The sequence below is a fragment of the Callospermophilus lateralis genome, chromosome 9 (genome assembly GCF_048772815.1).
Source record: "Callospermophilus lateralis isolate mCalLat2 chromosome 9, mCalLat2.hap1, whole genome shotgun sequence".
NCBI classification, from domain to species: domain Eukaryota; kingdom Metazoa; phylum Chordata; class Mammalia; order Rodentia; family Sciuridae; genus Callospermophilus; species Callospermophilus lateralis.
Window position 1 is genome coordinate 33,756,528 of NC_135313.1, and position 20,137 is coordinate 33,776,664.

The window sequence follows — 20,137 nt, forward strand, 5'->3', positions numbered from 1 at the left end:
CGATCTGTAGCCACAGGCTAGAGCTGGCTGTGGACTTTCAGGTTCTACTCTATCTACCCATCTGACAAATCAGTCTTTACCAATCATAACTACTAGACTCAGAATATTTGCTTAAGATGACTAAGAGGCCAAAATTCTTCTTACCAGACTGCTTGTACTTCTGGATTTTTGTCTTCAGGTCTATTCTGTGGATGTTCTTTAGACATTCTTCTAATAAATCCAATTGATCTGGAGCAATCAAATTCAGTTTCTCCAAATCAACCACCAGATCCAAGAAACTCTAAGAGAGCCACCAACAAGGAACAAGTATCAGTGGAGCTGATTGATAAGATCCCAAAGCAAACCCCAGCCCAAGTGATTTATAACAGCAAGAAAACATGAAAAGATGAGCCCTCTCTGTGACCTTCAGTGATTCTAATCTGGATACCTCTTTCCTAAGCAAATTACCCTCTTGAATTTTAAATTTAAAAAAAAGAGGTGGTAACTTGTCCTTCAGTCACCAATGTATCTCTAAGTTGATGATAGACACATGGGCCATTTTGTGTCATCAGGGTATATTATGAAAATGCAGGCCTAAAAATAAAACCCTCCTGAGATCCTTCTCTTTCAGAAGGCCAGGTTGGAGTCATACTGAAAACTTTAAGGGCTTCTCTGAAAAGAGAGAACAAAAGGGAAGCTGGGAGAAAGATTTTATGAGAAAAATCCTCGTAACACAACTTTAAAGTTCTTAAATTATTTTAATCAGACATTCCAACTCATTCTGACTCAGGGTGTTGTGGAGAGGTAAAATCAGAACTAAGTTTAGCTATTTTGCTGTTGGTTTGCCTTGAGCAACAGACACTGTCAGAAAAAGAAACTGCTTTGTATTTCATTCCTTTTGTGTTCATCATTTGTTTACCAAAGTGCTATTTTTATTTTTTAAAATAGTAAACATAATTTAATATAGGTAAATGACAAGGGAGAAGTTGATTAGGGGAAATAAAAAAAAAGAACTTCTGTTTTTACTTTTCTTCTCATTTTGCATTTGACAGAGAAATGCAGTCATCCTGGGTTTTTTTTTTTTTTTCCAGATTTCAGAAATAGAACTAAGATCATTAAGAAACATGAGAAATTTCTTAAGTAATGACTAACCAGAGTCCTTAGATGCAATCTGGCCACGTGGAGGACCTATTGTCATGTACTAGAAATGCAGACTTGTTGGCCTGTCCTGAACTCAGCAATGCCAAGTGGGGTCAGCTTGTACTTCAGTATGTACTTGTACATACTCTTCCAGCAATCATGACATCACTAAGATCTTCACCCCATCTGGCTTCAACCCTAAATATCTCCTTTAGCCATTTCCCAGATAATATCAGGCACAAGGACCTGCCCCCTCATGGCCTCCACATGTAGCCTCATGACCCCATACTGACCCTGAACTAGCTGAAGAGAAATAGATGGCAGCAGGGGAGCAAGATGGGAGTAGACTGGCACTTCCCACCTGGCTCTACTCAGCACAAGCAAATGGGACTTCCTAACCCTGCCAGACAATCTGTCAAATCAGGGAGGAAAACTGATAATACATGCCAGGTCTGTGAAGTTTACAGATGAATCTTTCATCAAGGATGAAACACCCAAAGCTACATCAGAAGACAGTATCCTTCTATTTCTTCTCACTTTAGAAACCAATCCTTTTGCCATTGGTGTCAGGAGAAAGTCACATCAGGGGTCTGACTCCCACTAACACGGTGGCGACAGACTGCCTGCTGCCCTCCCTTCTGTACTGCAAGGTACAGTCTCCCCTGCTGACAGGCTCTAGAGAACACGACCCAAAAAGAGAAAACTCACCTTGTCCTTGGAGACCTTGCCTCGGCCTGTGTAATCCCTCATGAGGAAGATCAGTGCTGATACATCTTTTTTATCCAAATTCTCACCAATCTCCACCATCAGCACCCTATAAACCAGAGAAGTTGCTTTAGTAAACTCAAATGAGTCCTCATGAAAACTCCAAGAGCCCATGCCTCCCCCATGCTGGTTGAAAGACTAACTAACTGGTTGAAAGACTAACTCTTGCCCCCATGTGAACGTGTCCCCCTCGGCCCCATAAAACAGAAAGCTTAGATCACCCAAGAAAGAAATCTTGAGGTGAAACTCATCCTTTCCTATTTTCAACAGGGCACGGTACCTCCCTTTCAACTAACAATTCTGAAAACAACTCAGAGAATAAAAACTTCCCTGAAGAATCCCCTAGCTTCCCCACAAGTTACAGTGAAATGAATTAAGAACCCAAATGACTACCATGTAAGGCAGAAATAGAATTTGAATTGGCCATCTTCTTCCCCTGACAAGCTTCCAGGTGGTATTGATTCAGGGGCCATCATCACAAGATTCTAAAGCAAAGAAATGCCTGGAATATCCTGGCCCATGTTTGACTGCAAAAGGCAAAAGGTGTCTACATCATGGGGATTCTGACCTGAGATGTCTTGGTCTACAAAGTCCTGCTGACAATCACCTCTGCTCCAGTTAGAGCTCCTAGGATGTCTTTTAACATGACTGTCAGCATATTGTCATCACTGCTTAGAAGGTCGTTTTCCCAGTTAGACTCCCAGATTCTTAGGAATGGGAGATTCTTCATTCATTTTTCCCCAGAGCTCAACAAACACCAGGTACACACTGCTACACACTGAAGCCTGCTCAACAGATGGATGAAGAACCCAGAGCTCCAGCCTCTCTTCCAGAGGGCCTGATGCACTATTTCCACTCCAAGAGATGCAGAACGGAGAGAGCACACTACTAGACTCTGAAACCCAGTCAGAGCCTCCCAGTGTGAAGAAGGTGCATGACATTATATAATGGTTGGACACATGGAAAAAGATCAAGAATAATAACAACAGTAATCCTTTGCTTCCTGCAGAGTGCTTCATAATTAAAAATAATAATAATTTGCTGGAGCCACAGAGGCACATTCCTGTAATCAGGGTTATTTGGAGGCTGAGACAGGAGGATCACAAGTTTGAGGCCAGCCTCAAAATAAAAAATAAAAAGGGCTTGGTATTTAGCTCAGTGGCAAAGCACCCCTGGGTTCAATCCCAAGTATCTAAATAAATAAATAAAAACAAAAACAAAGAAGCACATGATTAATTGGTGCTCACAATAGCCTTCTGAAGTTGGATATTATTCTTCTTCAGTTTACAGCCAGGAAACAAAGGTTCAACCCAGGTTAGTGACTGGCCACCCTGCAGGGCATATAATTGTAGATGTGAGACTTGAAACAGGCCTTGCAGCCTCAACTCTGTTACACTTTCCAAAGCCCACACTGCTTTCAGCTCTCTTTAGTACAGTTCTTGATAATATATATCATTTCCAAATAAACATTATCGATTGAACAAAAGGCTGGTGGCCTGGAGAAAAAAGAAACAGCAGCTTAGGAACAAGTTCTCTTCCTCCCCCACCAGAAAACTCATTCTTTCCAATGACTTCTGTGCCCCTTTTGAACCTTTAAGACATACCCTGAGAGCAGGAGGAAGAGGCGCCTGAACTTAAGAGGACCTCAGCTGCTGTTCTCCCTTTTGACCTGAAGGGGGCTTAGGAGGCGGTCAACTGAAGAGTTCCCCAGGGTCTCCTAGGGCAGGACCACCAGAAGGAAACTCACCCCGCTAAACTTCCTCTGCAGGGCAACGACTGACAGAAAGTCAGGGTGTCATGGAGTTCCACAAAGATAGGAAGATTATTATAGACTTGTTATTTCCTTTCTCAGTTCCGGAAATTGTCAAAAAAAATGACATCACAGAAAATCAGCTAGCAACACCACTGCGGCTCTCACACTGCCAGGAGCTGGCAAGAATTACTAGCTCTCAGTGGTTCCCATCTTTCTTCCTTTCTTGTCATTCTGTCCTTCAGGCAAACATGTACCATCTGTCCCTTCCACTGTCATTATGCTCTTCTACCCAATTCCTTCAAGCAAGCGCATTTTAAGAATTCAAAGAGTTCAAAGCAATGAAGTGATATCAGGTAGCACTTGGGTGAGAGGGAAAAGAAAGTGATGTGGCTGCTCTTGTTACTGTCCTTATTTTTGTCATTCAGTAGAGCCTAGGCCACCTCACGCCCTCCCACCGGTCAAGCCTGCAGAGGGGCTGATGATTTACCTATAGTCCGAAACAAGGTGAGGATGGCTGCGCAGGTGAGCCTCCACGGCTGTTCTGTCCATCTTCAAAATCCGCTTGAGCAGGTCAAACCGCCTCACTCTGTAGAGCAGCTCGGCCAACTGCACCACAGACAGCTTCCCTCTCTCACATAAAATATCCAGAAGGTCCCTGACTGTAGGTGGAACTACATCTGCAGTAATATCCAGACACAAAAAGAACAGCATCTCCTTTTCTTCTTCATCAAGTGCCTCTTCCACCTGAAGAATGACCTCGGCAGACGTCTGGCACAGTGCCATCCTAAGGAACAGTAGTAAAGTGCTCAACAGAGAGCCGCGAGGTCACCAACTTCATTTCTGAGGGCTTTCTTCATTTCTTTCATAGTTCTTCCCAGTGCAGAAGTTCTGTGGTAAGAGTAGATTTTTTTAATCCTTTTATCAAAATAACTTATGGTTTAGATTCATAGTTTTTCCCTTTCTTGCTGGTCTCCCTAACCTGATAGATTGAATTCATATGTTTTAAGTTGAGAGAGAGAGAGAGAGAGAGAGAGAGAGAGAGATCGATCCTCAGTAGATGAAGCCAAAACCCAAGACTAATCTAAAACCCAAGACAACCAGAGAAAAAGATCTACATGGTAAAGGAAATGAAACCTAAGATAAAATTTTCTCCAAAAAATCCCACATGCTTTGTCAGAACTTATCAGAATGTAAAGCAGGGTAAGGGAAAATCACAAATAGGGAATTAATGACTAAGTTCACGAGTGCCCTCCGTGGGAGGAAGAGGAAAAATCTCAATGACTAAGGAACTGAATACAGAAACTGGTGTCACAGGGGTTAGCTTCCACTTGCAGTGATTCCCCACCCACGTGGACTTGGGCCAATGAAGGTCTTGTAAGACGCCCTACTCTCTCTGTGGGGTATCAAGAACAAGAGGGAAATAGGCTTCTGTCCCTGCCCACCCCTTTTCTTCAGTTGCTCTTTAAAACCTGCACTCACACCTGTAGCTCAGCCTCTAAAGCCCAAGCCCTTTTCCCAGCTTCATCTGGATGCACATGGGACTTGGCACTGGGCTGAGAAAAGACCTTGTGAGGTTTTGATCGGGCCTTCAGACCCTGAGCCCCATGGATATGCCAGATGCCCCAAACTCTCAGTAGACTGCTACGTGACTGCAATTGCAATCAGCCCACACCTGATGGCATCTGTGGAAGCAAGGAATTGGTGCAGGAGACCCAGGGAAAGATCTCATCCTGGGGATGCGGTCTGGGTGGGAGTTGGGAAGTTCATTCTTTGGGTGTGTTCTTAACTTCTTCCATTAAAATTCAACATTTTTTTTTCAAATTTTAAGTTGCAAACGGTGATCACTATCTATTCTACTTTTAAGTTTCATAGTTTTAATTTACACAAAATCAGCTCTTCTGTTCTGGGCAAAAAATAAATGAAAACACATCCCGACTCTCTGCGTACAAGTATGTTTGTCTAGTTTCGGAATGGCTGTGCCAATCCTGTGTCCATTCAGCCAAACTTCATCGAAGTAGGGTTGTGTGTGAGTAAAGGGAAAAATGAAATTTACTCAAATGACTACTTAAAGTCAAAAATTGGTACTCAAAATGACTTTATTTTTTTGTCTGAAATTTGAACACTAATTTTAGTGTTTCAGAAAGAGTAAAATCTACATGCCACTCACAGGCTAACAGTACTTTAACTTTTACCAGTTTCCATGAAAAGAACACCAAGTTTGGGCTGCGGCTGTGGCTCAGCAGTGGAGCGCTCACCTATCACGTGTCAGGCCCTGGGTTCGATCCTCAGCACCACATAAAAATAAATAAATAAAGGTGCTGTATCCATATACAACTAAAAATATATATTTAAAAGAAAAAAGAACACCAAGTTCTTTTTATACTGTACTCACTAAAAGCCACAATCTTGGGAGTAGATGTTATTATAAACTACTAAAATATTTGTATACACTAGAAGAAATAAAATAAGAGGGAAAATAAAATAAAATAAATACAAGGTCATTAAACACAAGAGTAAAAAATATTATCCAAGTTCACTAGACACATTTGAAAACGAACCAAACAGAATTACCAGAAATGAAATGTTTAAGTCTCTATTTTTAAAAGTAGCCCTCTATATAATTCGTCATTATCAGTGATATAACGATGCCATCAAGAGTTAACAAAATTAGATAATTCTTTAAAAAATTATCTGCTCAGTTCCTCTCCAACAGTTATACCCACGACTGCTTTCTGCCAGTCACGCACACTCAACAAGAGCCCTGGCATGCTATCTTCCCTCTGTGCTAACAAGGGTATAGTTTGGCAGCAAAATCTAAATTACTCAGTGGTAGCATCTGGCACACTGAGAGAAAATACCAAAAGAAAAATACAGATCCCTACATGGAACCAGGCCACCTAGATGCAGTATAGGCATGCTGGGACCATGATGGGGGCAGTTAACTGTGGCTAGAGATGTCACGATTGAGAAAGAAAACCATATAAGGGAGAGGTCAGGCTAGGATCCAAGCAATCATGACTTGGTTGGGGTTTCTTTAAATTGTAGGCAAGAAATGAACAGAAACATTACTCTAAGACTAGGGAAGCCCTCAGTATCTTCAGAATCAAACACAAAACCTACTTATAGGACCACCTTCCCAACCCAAAGCATGAGAGATTCTAGGTAAAGAACTTCTGCAGAAGGTAAATGCATGTTTAAAAACCACTATGCACAAAAATAAAAATCACCATGACAGTAGACAAAACAAACAGAATTCACATCCTAGGAACCTACATCTGAAAGAATTTAAAATAAGTTATCTTAAAATAAATTTAAAGACATAAGGGAAATTTTTGCAATATTATAGGCACCAGATCAATGGTTCTTATCCATGGCAGTTTTGGACCTCAGGGTTAATTTGATGATGTCTAGAGACATTTCTGGTCACCATCTCCAGATGGTGCTGCTAGGATCTGGTGTACAGAGGCCAGGGATGCTATTAAACATCCCACTATACACATTCCCCCACAACAAGGAATTATCCAGGCAAAAAGCTCACAGCACTGAGGCTGAGAAATCTTGTGCTAAATAATCTAGGAGGAAAAAAACCCCTGTGACTATAACATATGTAGAGATGTGGGATAAGACATAAAAACATTTGCTCAAATACACTGTTGAGATGTTAAGAAAATAAGTAAAACTGTAGGAAATCAAAAAGAAAAAAGAGCTAAGAACACTACAGTGATATTGTATATAATAGCATCAAACATAACATAGAAATGATTCCAACAAAAGATAGGCAAGACCTCAATGGAGAAAAACCTATATATTATTGAAAAGACATAAATAAAGAACTAGATAAATGGAGAGCCATACTTTGTTCATGAGTAGAGTGATCCAATATAATAAAGATGTAAGTTCCCTAAAAAACTGATGTATGGATTAAAAGCAAGGAATTTATCTTATTAGACAGCAGCCTAAAAACAGTTAAAGAGTAATTACAAAAAAGGAGAACCCACAGCAAATATGGTACTTAATGGTATCCTTAAAATCAGGACTGAGACAAAGATGTGCATGATTATCCCTTTTATTCAATATCATACTGAAGGACAGAGCCAGCACAATAAAATGAGAAAGAAGAAAAGATAGAATATCAGCACTTGAATGGAAGAAATGACTATCATTATTCACTTTCTACACAGAAAACTCAAGTATATTAATAAGCAAAATGTTAGAATTAATAACAGATTGAAGTTTTTGAGATACATGATCAATAAATAAAAGTCAATTACATTTCAATAATTAGCAAAAATAGGAATAAGAGGTAGATTTCAAAAAGACACTATTTAAAATAACATCTATAAGTCACATAGACTAAATCTAATGTTTGTTAGTAAGACATTTAAAGAACAAATTACTTTATTGAAGACTTCATTGAAGATGGAGATAACTGAAGAAATCAATATCTTCATTATACCTTAATCATGGACAGAAAGCTCAATATCACAAAGATACTGAATTTCAAACACATTTGTAAACTCAATATAAGTCCAATCAAAAAGCCAAAAACAAATTTTCCATGGACCTTGGCAAGCTGATTTTAAGTTTATATGACACAGGAAAAGAGAAAAGCCACTAAAACACTTGAAAAAAACAAAAAAGTTCAAACCTCAATAGTAGTCAGACAAGTGCAGACTTAAACTATAATGAGATATTATTTCACATTAGTCAAATGTTAATATCTACTGCTAAATGGCAGAGAAACATGAAATTGTATGTATTACTGGAGGAATTAGCAGCACAATACACAATAGCTAAATTGTGGAACCACCCTAGGTACCCTTCAGTAGATTAATGGTTAAAGAAAACGTGGTATATATACACAATGGAATATTACTCAGTATTAAAAGAGAATAAAATCATGGTATTTACAGGTAAATGAATGGAGTTGGAGAATATAATGCTAAGTGAAGTAAGCCAAACCCAAAAAACCAAATGCTGAATGTTTTCTCTGATATAAAGATGCTGATTCATAATAGGGATGTGGAGGCAGCATGTGAGGAATAGACAAACTTTAGATAGGGTAAAGGAGAGGAAGGAGAAGGGAGGGGGATGGGGGTAGGAAAGACCGTGGAATGAGATGGACACTATTACCCTAAGTGCATGTATGAAAACACAATGGTGTGACTCTACTTTGTGTACAACCAGAGACATGAAAAATTGTTCTCTATTTGTGTAATATGAATTGAATTAAATTCTGCTGTCATATATAAGAAATTAGAATAAGTAAAATAAATTTTTAAAAAATTGATACAGCTACTTTGAAGAACAATTTAGCATCATCTGGTAAAACTGAAAACACATACTACTCCATGACATGAAAATTTCATTCCTAAATAAATACCCTTTAAAAACCTGCAGACAGGTATACCAAGAAATGTCCAAATGTTTCTCATAGCAGTGGATATTACAGCAAAAAGAAAAAAAAATGGAAACCACCCAAAAGTCCATCAAGAAGAGATAAAGCTGAGTGCAGTGGCAAATGCCCGTAATCCCAGTGACTCAAGAAGCTAAGGCATGAGGATCATGAATTCAAAGCCAGCCTCCACAACTTGGGGAGGCCCTAAGCAACTCAGCAAGACCTTATCTCTAATAAAACATAAAAAAGGACTGGGGATATGGTTCGGTGGTTAAGTGCCCCTGGGTTCAATCCTTGGTATCAAAAAAAAAAAAAAAAAAAGAGAGAGAGATTGAAAAAAACATTATATTTCTTTAATGAAATGTTATGCAGCCCTGAAAATGAATGAACTATAGAATTATATGAATCTCACAAGACCCAAAAATTTTCGTTGAGGCAAAATGGAAGATGCTAAAATATACATATGATATGATTAATTTATATAAGATTCTAAATATCAAGAAACCACTAATACCATATATTATTTAGGGATATATATATATATATAGTGAATATATTGAAATTTACATTATAATAATAAATACTGAATTCAGTAAAGTGACTTCCATTTTGTGAAGAAGGGAATGTGACTAGATAAGAATACAAAGGAGAAATGGCTAAATTTATAATATTTTTCTTCATAAGTTTAGTGTGACAGATATACAGATACTTAAATAAATATGTAGTAGTCCCCCATTATCTGCAGGAGATAAATTTCAAAAGCTCCAGTGGATGCCCAAAATCATGGATAGTACCAAACCATACATGTACTAAGATTTTTCCTAAATACACATAACTATGATAAAGTTTAATTTATATATTATATACCTTAAGAGATTAACAATAATAACTAATATAAAATAGCCCAATTAAAATAATATGCTGCAATAAAATTGCCAGCGTCACTACTTTGTGCTTTGGGGACATTTTAAGTAAAATAAGTGTTACTTCAGTATACACACTGCAATAGTTGTTCTGATAACCAAGATAGCTACAACATGACTTATGGGAGGGTATTACATACAGTGTGAAAACTCTGGACAAAGGAATAATTTACACCTCAGGCAGCACTAAGCAGGATGCTGTAAGATTTCACCTCACTACTCAATTGGTTCACAATTTAAAACTTATTTCTGAAAATTTTCATTTAATATTCTTAGATTACTGTGGGTAACTGAAAACACAGAAAGAAAAACCTCAGATAAGCAAGGACTAATATAACTCATACCACAGTACAATAGTAAGTCAAAAGGAAATCTTATAGTTTTAGAAACTGAAAAATTAGTTCCCGTTTCTTCTGCACTCAGCCTTTACCAGTTTGATTAATAATTATCATATAAAAGAATACAGTTTTGAAAAAAAAAAGTCATACAGAAACTATCTCATAGCATCTAAATAGCTCTTAGAGCTTCCTTGATGTGAATGTACCTTAGAACAAGAAAGCCTTCAGGTTCTCAAAGTTATCTTCAAAAACAACAGGACAGGTTTTATTTAACATGGTTCCAAAGACAAGGAGTGTGTAGAAAGCTCTATACAAGGACTTGTACCCATCTGTTACCAACCCCATCCTGCCTGGAGAGGTAAAGGACCTGTCCAAGTCCAATTCTTTTTCTTCCCGGCTTTCAGATACACAATCCTTCATGGTCAATATATCCATTTGTTTCATTTTACCAGTGTTTCAGGCCATTTCGCCTTCTCTTGCCAAACAAAACTGGCACCTGTGTGATTTCTAGAATTTTAAGTGTAGCTTTTCTTCAGGCACATTCAAATTCAGTGACTGTTTCTCCTTCTTTTCCACTCCCACACAAAGTCTCCAGGTTAGTACAAACTGTCTGTAACCTTCACAACCAGACCAGCTAACGCCTAAGTCCAGTTTCAGTTTTCATTTCTCTGCTAGAAATCATGAGGCTATTGCCAATGATTGTTTAAAGTCCCAAACAAAGCTCACATAAAACACTGAGCAAAACTTACATAAAACAGCTGTTACTGGCTCACAAAAGGAGCATGGGGCTAGAGGAAGGGGCTCTAGGCTGAGTTTCTAACAAAGGCTCCTGGGGCTCCCAGAACCACATTTCTGGACTGAGGTAGTGAGCATTCAGGAGATTGCCATAGAGCAGACATCTAGGGATCAGGAGGAGACCTGACGCAGCCACACATACCTCCAACACCTAAAAAGCTGATGACTACATGCTAACACTCTTCCCCAAACCCCATATCACTACCACCCTCCTCACCGGCAGAGAAAACTAAGAGGAGCAAAGTATTGGTCTCTTCCTTTGCAAAGTTTCCCTAAAAATGCACTTAACTTAGTCACATCTTAGCTTTAGAGGAGTCTGGAAAATACAGTTTGGAGTTCTCTAGAGAGAAGTACCCCTCAGAAGAGACCCTGTAAATAAACAGAGATGGGTCCTGAGTGCCAATAGACCTTTGCCACTACAGAAGGATATTTTAAGAGGGCATTTATTTCTTCTTTGCCCTTCAATCCTCTGCGCAGATCCCAGGGCCTGACTCACAGTTGGCACTCACTTAGTATGTGATGAGTAAACGAATGAATAATGAACACGGCTACAAGGAAATGGCCTCACTTCCTTTCCTCCAGACCCAATCTGGAACATGTGCTCCAAACCCTCCAGCCAGCACCCTCAGTTCTCTTACCTGTTTGACTCCTGACTTCCAATCCTATAACACCTTAGAGAAATGAATGGGCTTGGTGTGTCCTGAACCTTCCAGTTTTAGCACTAAAAGTCCTGATCCCAGAAAGGCTTTCGGTCTTGGCCTAACTGGGATGGTTGGTCACCCTGCACCCCAGCCTCAGGTTCTGAGTTCCTGCACTCATACACGTAGACCAACAAGTAGCTCAGAAGGAGGGAGAAAAGATTACTCAACACAGAAACTGATACTCCACACCCTGTGAGTTCCAGCCTCAGCTGGGCGCCTTCTGATGCTCAGCCACTTCTTTTACGAGACCCTTTGTCAGCTCCGTCTCTATACCTCTTGCGTCAACTCCCTCCTGCATGGCTTTCTTCCATCCTAACCCATCTATTGCTGCTTTTTGTCAGGGGCATTCCCTTATACATGACCTTGTCATTTATAAGGCCCGAGTTCCTGCAACCTCTCACCTTTCCACTGCCCCAATTGGCACCTTCTGTCCTTCAGCTTGTCCAGGGAGGACCATCCCATTTGTCCCCTCCTGTTTCCCCTGAGCCCTTACACCAGTGCTTTCATCAGACACTGCAGGGCCTACTCCCCATGTTCAAGTCTTTTCTATCTTACACAATAAATAAACCCCAAAGCCCTTAAGTCAGAGGTCCCTTAGACTGACCATTCTTTCATTTTATTTCCTTTCACCTGACGCTGGGACATCATGAGGGCAGAGTCTCTACTCAGTGCTTTAATTGCTTCAGCTTCAATTTCACTCAGCAGGCCTGCACCTGGGCCTTACCCACCATTTTCCTTACACAATGACCCTTACTGTCAAGCCAGACTGGAATCTGAGGTAAAAGAAACATCAATAAAGCTCTTACTCTTTTTGCTTAAAATTTTGATAATTGGTTCATTATACATTTTAACAATTATGTTGGTATTTTAAAATGTTGCATTAAAATATTATCTGTCTTGATTACTGAATTATCGAGCACTCCCTGGAGTGTTATATGAAAGCAGGTATCTGATTCCTTTTACCCTAGCAGGCCAGCCCTGAGGATGCCACTCTAGTCAAGGCCTTGGTGATCTCCTAGCTGCCATGTCCAGGGTACTTAGAAGTCTTTCAGACCCAGCAATTCTTCTACTGGTATATACACCAAAATAAATGAAAGCACTGCCTTGTAAAGATATCTGCATGCCCAGGTTTGCTGCAGTATGGTTTACAACAGCTTCCAGTTATGGAAACAAACTAAGTGTTTATTGAACAAATAAACTGTGGTGTGTATATACAGTGGAATATTAGTCACCCTTCAAAAGGGAGAAGTTGCTGCTATTTGCCACAACATGGATGAACTAGATGACATCATGCTAAGTGAAATAAACCAAACACAAAGAAAAGTGTGTTGTATTGCATGATATCACTTATATGTAAAATCTAAAAAAAAAGTCAAATATGTAGAGATAGAGAATAAATGGTTACCAGAGTCTGGGGTAGAAGAGGGAAGATGTAGATCAAAGGATATAAAGTAGAAAATATGTAGGAAGAACAAGTAAAAAATCCGGTGTATAACATGAGGACTATAGTTAATAATAGTGTAATGTATTCAGAATTTTTGCTAATAGACTATAGCTGCTCTTGCTAGAGGGAGTGAGGGACAGGGGTTCATGGAATGGTTACTATATGAGATTGACATGTTAATATGTTCCACTATAACAACCATTTTACTATACATGCATCTTATAACATCATGTGTCATACTTTAAATATACACAAATTTTATTTTAAAATAAATAAACAAACATAAAAAATTAGTCCTCTTTATCTGGTTGCTGATAAGTATTCCTTCCTTAAAATACTTCTCCCTGGGCTGAACTCACACACCATATTCTACCCAGGCCTTCTCTAACCCAGTCCTCAGCACTCTCTTTCTGTATCTCCTTTTTATTTATTTTTAAATATATTTTAGTTATACATGGACTCAATATCTTTATTTTGTTCATTTACTTTTATTTTTATGTGGTCTGAGGATCGAACCCAGTGCCTCACATGTGGGAGGTAACCGCTCTACTGCTGAGCCCCAACCTCAGCCTGTACCTCCTTTTTAAATGCTGGAGTTCTCTGATAACCATCTCTTACCCTAACTTATCCCCTGGCCTTTCTGTTCTCCCTGCCTCTGACCTCACCCTTTCCAAATCTGTCTTTTATTAGAATGAACTTTCTGAAGGTGAAGTTCTTGCTTAGATCCACTCACTTTCTTGATTTGAACCTTACAGTGATCCCTCATCTCCCACTGCAAGTTCCAATTTTCTTTCTATCCAAGGTCACACAGTCTATTGTCGCTCTCATCCCTCATTAATATACATTAATGGAATAATACATCACCATGTGGTTCATGATACATCACCATGTGGTTCATGATTTCTGCAATGTTGCAATTACAAACTCAAACATCTCCTAGAAGACCACTAAAGAACATTCAGCTTTGACCACTCAATAAGACCTTTCCCATGTGTCTTTGCCTGTTTTACCCAATTCCCCTTATCTGCCTAGCAAAACCCCTCTGCGTTTTCAGACCCAAATGAGGCATCTCCTTCTATTGTATAAACTTTCCTGTGAAAAGCTCACACAGATTCTGTCAGTAACTTCTTTTTACCACCTCCATACTACATATAAACTTCAAGTAAAACACTTAGCACAAACCTCTGGCACCCAGCATTTGCCCTAATAGGTGACAGTAAAATGTGGTAAGTTTGGTCAGACTTCTCAACCCTTCTCACAGAATGTCAATTGCTTCCAAACCATCTGGTATCCAAAGCACATAATGTTCCCTGTAATCAGCAGCATAGTGACCAGCATGACTGGTTAATCTATCTAAAGACATACTTAACATTCCATTCCTTAACCAAGGTCATGGGGTGGCATGAAAGCAAGGGCCTGTTTGCTGAACCACAGCACAAAAGCAAATAAAATGTCTTAGCAACCTGGCAACCCTGGGTGGCGATGGGGCAAAGCTCATCTTGACAGCTGCAGAAAGTAGCATGCAAACCTGGAACTTTCGGATGTCGGAAAGCCCCAGCATGATATGAACACGAGGTACTTGAAAGAGTCACCCAGAAGACTCTAAAAAAACAAAGGAGGAGGGGGTTGCATGATCCTGAGTGGCATACACAGATGTTCTATGCATTCATCTCTAACACAACAGAACCCACCTACCCCCTCCATTTATGTGCGGGACCGTGGATGTGGGCTGTGCATGTGGCAATTGGAGCAGCTGATATAACAAACCTATCTTTCCTCCTCCATCTGCAGGGATTTTAAACCTAAGATAGTGTCTGAAATGCCATTTCACAGCCCCCTCAAAATACTTAAATTGAGGATGTGTAATAATACATCACCATGTGGTTCATGATTTCTGCAGTGTTGCAGCTACAAACTCAAACATCCCATAGAAGACCACTAAAGGACATAAAATTAGAAGGCATTTTTTTAAAAAGTTGTTTGATGTGGCTGCTATGGCTTGAACATATACCCTTTAAAATTCAGTGGTTGCCAATGTGAAAGGATTAAGAAGTGGGGCCATTAGGAGGTGATCAGGCCATTTGGGCTTCTCCCACGTGAATGGGATTAGTGCCCTTACAAAATGGCTTTCTGCCATGTGAGGACAGGTTGTTCCCCTCTCTCTAGAGGATCCAGCATTCAAAGAAGTCGAGAGCTGCCCTCAACAGGTGCCAGCACTTTGGTCTTAGAAATAGACTAAACCTCCAGAATTTTGAGAAATAAATATCTCTTCTTTACAAATTACCCAGTCTGTGGCATTTTCTTATAGCAGCACAAATGGACTGAGACAAAGTAGACTTCTTATGACTCTCAGGCAAGTTCTTACAAATTTGGATCTAATGTTACTTCCAACAATATCCCTGGTTCATAACAGGTGTATGAGTCACAACAAGATGAAAGAATGAATCACAACACGAGAATCTAGACTAAAAGGATATTGTGAAGAATTTCACTGGATCCAGGAACATGAGCAGAGTCACAGGAGAAACAAATCTAAATCCAGTTGATGTAGCCACCCTCCTCCATCTTAACCATCAGTTTTCACCTGGGCAAACTTGTCACATACAGCCCAAGCATGAGAGTATCACCCCGTTTCTGTAAAACCCACAATCAAACTCCAAATGAGTAAGTATCTCAGTGCTCCCTGGACAGTGTTTTTCTGTCCCAGCATCTTTTCTCAAGCATTTGCCTCCACTCAGAAAGACCCTTGCCTCTTTTGAGTCTCGGCATGTTAAAATTCTATCTCCTTGGGCTGGGGATGTGGCTCAAGTGGTAGCAAGCTCGCCTGGCATGCGTGCGGCCCAGGTTCGATCCTCAGCACCACATACAAACAAAGATGTTGTGTCGGCCAAGAAGAAAAACTAAAAAGTAAATATTAAAAAATTCTCTCTCTCTCTAAAAAAATCTTTTAAAAAAAATTCTATCTCCTCTTTCAAGGTATCTCTTCCATAGTTGACTTGATCTCCAAATCAGGTCATCTCCTGCTTGTAGCACTGTTTGTACTCTTTTCTGGCATTTATCTTATTCTATGCAAGAGTCAGTTGAGTATTGTCATATGGAAGTGCTTAAGGGTAGATAGGCTCTTTGCTTCAATTGGCTGTGGGTAGGCCCTGGCCAGTCCTGCCAAGATCAGCCCTCTCAGGCCTTGAACAGGCCAGTAATCATTGCACTATTTCAGCAGGTATACACAGGTGTAATGTTCAATCAACCCTTTGCAACCTAGAGTGAGGCAAGATGGAACTGGTAATCTAATAAGATATCACACTTGGAACCTGCTTTTTAGATCCAGGACAAAGAGAGAGTTTTGAAAGGAAGCTTTTGTAACCACATGATACAATGATACTGTTGTTTCAGAGGAACTTACAAAATGAATCTGACCTAGTAAGCCCCCATGCAGGCTTACCAAGAGCTGGCAGGACCTTGCCTGGAAAAGGAAGAATATACTGTCTTCAGCCAAGCTCACCTAACATCCACTGGCCTTTTAGCAAAAGGTTTAAATTCCAGTATGTTTTCATAAAAATGTATCCTTTTCACTGAATCCTGATAAGCCGTCATTTCTAAAATTAAAAATTTATGTGTCACAGTTTTCATTTGTCCAATCTTCAACCACAGTTCCCTGTGTAGGATAGTTTAATAAGAGATTCAAAAGTTCCTAAAATTTAAAGTATTTTCCTCTAACAGGACAGCCCTTTAACATTCTCAAAACTAATACCTCCACAAGGTCTTGAGTTCAATCCCCAGCACCCAAAACAAACAAACAAAAATATCTCATATGAGATGGTAATATTTTATTTTAATTTTTCATTTATTTATTTACTTACCTAGTTTTGCAGTACTCAGGACTGAACCTGGGGCTTCCAGCATAATAGGCAAGCACTGTCCTGAACTACAGCCCCACCCCAGATGTTATAAGTTTAATACAAATCTAATTTTTAATAAACTGTTGTTCTATTCACTCACTTCATTGAGGAAAAAAAAAAACAGGACAATGTGTGATTTGCTACATTTATCCATTCTTCACCAATTTTCCTTTTCCTTGGCAGAAAAAAGAAATAGCAATAGACCCAGATGGCTGAGTTTATTCAAGATTTCAAATTGTAATGCTTTGGTAAAGCCTGGGTCAGAGACCAGATCTGAGTTCCAAGTAGTACAAAGGAGGGTTGTGGCTAAGCTTCACTTTTTAGGTATCCACACCATCTGATGTCACCTTTAGAGGAACTAGATATATATCCTCATGAGATTACACTCAGAAACCACGTTCTTTCTCAAGGTTTTTTGTTAGGTGATTTTTTTTTTTCCAGTACTGAAGATTGCAACAGGGGGACTCTACCACTGAGCTCCATCCTCAGTCCTTTTTACTTTTTATTTTGATACAATCTTGCTAAGTTGCCCAGGCTGACCTTGAATTTGTGATCCTCCTGACTTATCCTTCCCAGTCACTGGGATTACAGGCAACCATGAGTACCTCAAGGTGTTGAGGAATAAAAAGTGGCTCAAAAAAATGGAGACAAGTGGAAAAGAAAAATTCTCCAGTTGCATCAGTCTCATCATCCCATCATCCCTGGTACATCCCTGGTACACAACCTGTTCCCTAGGTTCTGATCCCTTAGTTGATCTTTTCTTCTAAGTTCCTTGACATTTCTGGTGATTACACAGGTTAAAGGAACAGATTCATTCTACAAGTTGGCTGAATGATAGCCACTTGTTTACAGAAAGCCTAGGCAGATAGCAACTGGCTTCAATTCTGATTCTCAGGAGGTATAGCTTTGTGCTATATATAACCACCCTGTGCTACCACATTTCACTAATAGGTCCACCAGGGCACTTAGAACACAGACTTTTCTGCCAAATTAAAATAACACAGTCATGGATTAGAGTAGAACTCAAGTCAAGTGTAAAGTCAAACTCAGCTTCAATGCTGTTCCACAGCCATGGTTTTCAGCATAACTTTTGCTGATGCATCTTGTCTTTGCCAACTAGAAAAAGAGTTGCAATCAATAGAGGGAGATTTATGTATTTCCATTCTCTAGTACTAGCAAATACTCAGTAACTGCTGAACAGATTGATTTTTTTTTTTTTAAATTCAACTTCAAGTCATGTTTTGGTCATTGTTGCAAGGAATCTTGGTCTACTCACCAGATGGTATTCAAGCAAGAGATCTGTCAAGTGCCTGCTCTTTAAAACAAAGGTCTATCTTTAAAAGTTACCTTTGAAATCTTCAATTAAAAAAATGGATATATAAGCCCAAAAAAGAGCTAAAGGACATTTTAAGAAAAACATAATAAAAACAAAACCTCAAAAATTTCACAAGTAGTAGATAAGGAAACAATGGTTCCCATTTGTAAAGTGAAATGATCAAAATAAATCATTACCCTGGAAAACAGCATGGAGCAAGTAAGTACAACAGCAGTTTTCAATTACATTGGAAAATTTAAAAATGATGATGAACTGCTTTATTCAATTGAAGAGTTCACTGTAGAAGACACAATCTTGAATATTCAGATGAATATGGTAATAAATTGGTAGGAATTAGGTCTCTTGTAATAGGTACTGAATTACCAAAGATGACAACCCAATATCAATAATAAGAAGAAAATAACGAAGAAGCTGTTCATTTTAGTCAAAACTTTAATGACTAAATAAAGACAAAGTGGGTAGAAATGGAGATATTGAAGGAACATAAATACAGGACAAGGAATAATGGGTAGAAAAGGAAGCAATTTGATCTGTGAAGATTTGAGAACACATATACATATTTATACACATACATGTAATGTGTATATACATGCATAAAGTCATTTTTCTTTCAAATGTGCATGGTCAGAGAAGAAACTATACCCCTAAGCCAAGAATTGAAGAGGGAGTAAAACCATGATTCAGGGCATATAAACAGGCAAATGAATTCAAACATGAATTGCAGATACACACATTCTTAAAACCAAGAAAAGTAATAATTAGAAAAAGAAATCTTTCATTGATGACAGAAGGAGGAAATTTACATGTGGAAAAAGCAGAAATATTAGTAGAACAGGCACCAGTTTGGAAATTCAGTTTGGAGAAGCAGCACCATACAAAATAAGGGATTTTTAAAAATTATATATTTATAGAATATGCATATTTAAATCTATAAGTACTTATACATATATAATTATTATACTTTATATAATATACATGTACATTTATTTATATACATAACATATAAATAAATACTGAATATATATAAGTATATAAGTACTGTATAAATATATAAGTACCATATATGTATATTTGAATATATAAGTATATATATACACACACACACACACACACACACACACACATACACACACACACACACACACACACACACTAAGCACTTCAAAGACTGTATTTGAGTGTATAAGTTTCTGAAAAAGACACTCAAGTACAACCTCTACTTATCTGTAGGAATGGACTCCTGGGGGGCTTAGTCTAGTTACTTTAGAGGTATTTAATTGAGGTAATTCTACCACAATTTGACTGAAAAGTTTTTAAAATATTACAATGCAAAGTGTTAAATGCAATGCTGTGGTAAGTGCAAAGGTAGCCACCAAGCTTGTGAAAGGAGAACATAGGACATTCATGAAGGTAGGGTGTGAAGACTTCCAAACAAGACATGAGTGAAATGCAAAGGAGAAAGAGAATATTACAATAACAGTGCCTCTTGCCTCACAGGTTTATACTAAGTAAAACAAGAATGCACCTGAGCACAATTGCCTTCAGTGTCTGATCACCTACCCACAAGTTTCCTCCTTTGTTGTATGGTAGTAGGTCTTGTCCAGATTGTCTACGTAGGTAACTTTACTTGGTCTCTCCAACACCTGGTGAGGTTATGGAGACAAGA

The 20,137-nt window shown here is 38.9% G+C and overlaps 1 protein-coding gene across 10 annotated transcripts in view; it reads right to left on the minus strand.

The window, feature by feature from the left end:
- The window catches only part of Cflar (CASP8 and FADD like apoptosis regulator), a 57,768-nt gene that overhangs the window by 35,054 nt on the left and 2,577 nt on the right, over window positions 1-20,137 (minus strand). For 7 of the 10 annotated variants that reach the window (XR_013092368.2, XR_013092372.2, XR_013092367.2 and 4 more), the window contains 4 exons: window positions 20,032-20,114; window positions 4,125-4,525; window positions 1,828-1,933; window positions 145-280 (listed from right to left, as the gene is read on the minus strand). Coding sequence is in view for 1 of the 10 variants with exons in the window: in XM_076866899.2 (XP_076723014.2) it covers window positions 145-280; window positions 1,828-1,933; window positions 4,125-4,420 (538 nt within the window). In the remaining 9 variants the exon portion in view is untranslated. Of the gene's footprint in view, window positions 1-144; window positions 281-1,827; window positions 1,934-3,631; window positions 4,089-4,124; window positions 4,526-20,031; window positions 20,115-20,137 lie in introns of those variants that run through there. The other 3 variants (XR_013092371.2, XR_013092370.2, XR_013092373.2) reach the window with 2 other exon arrangements.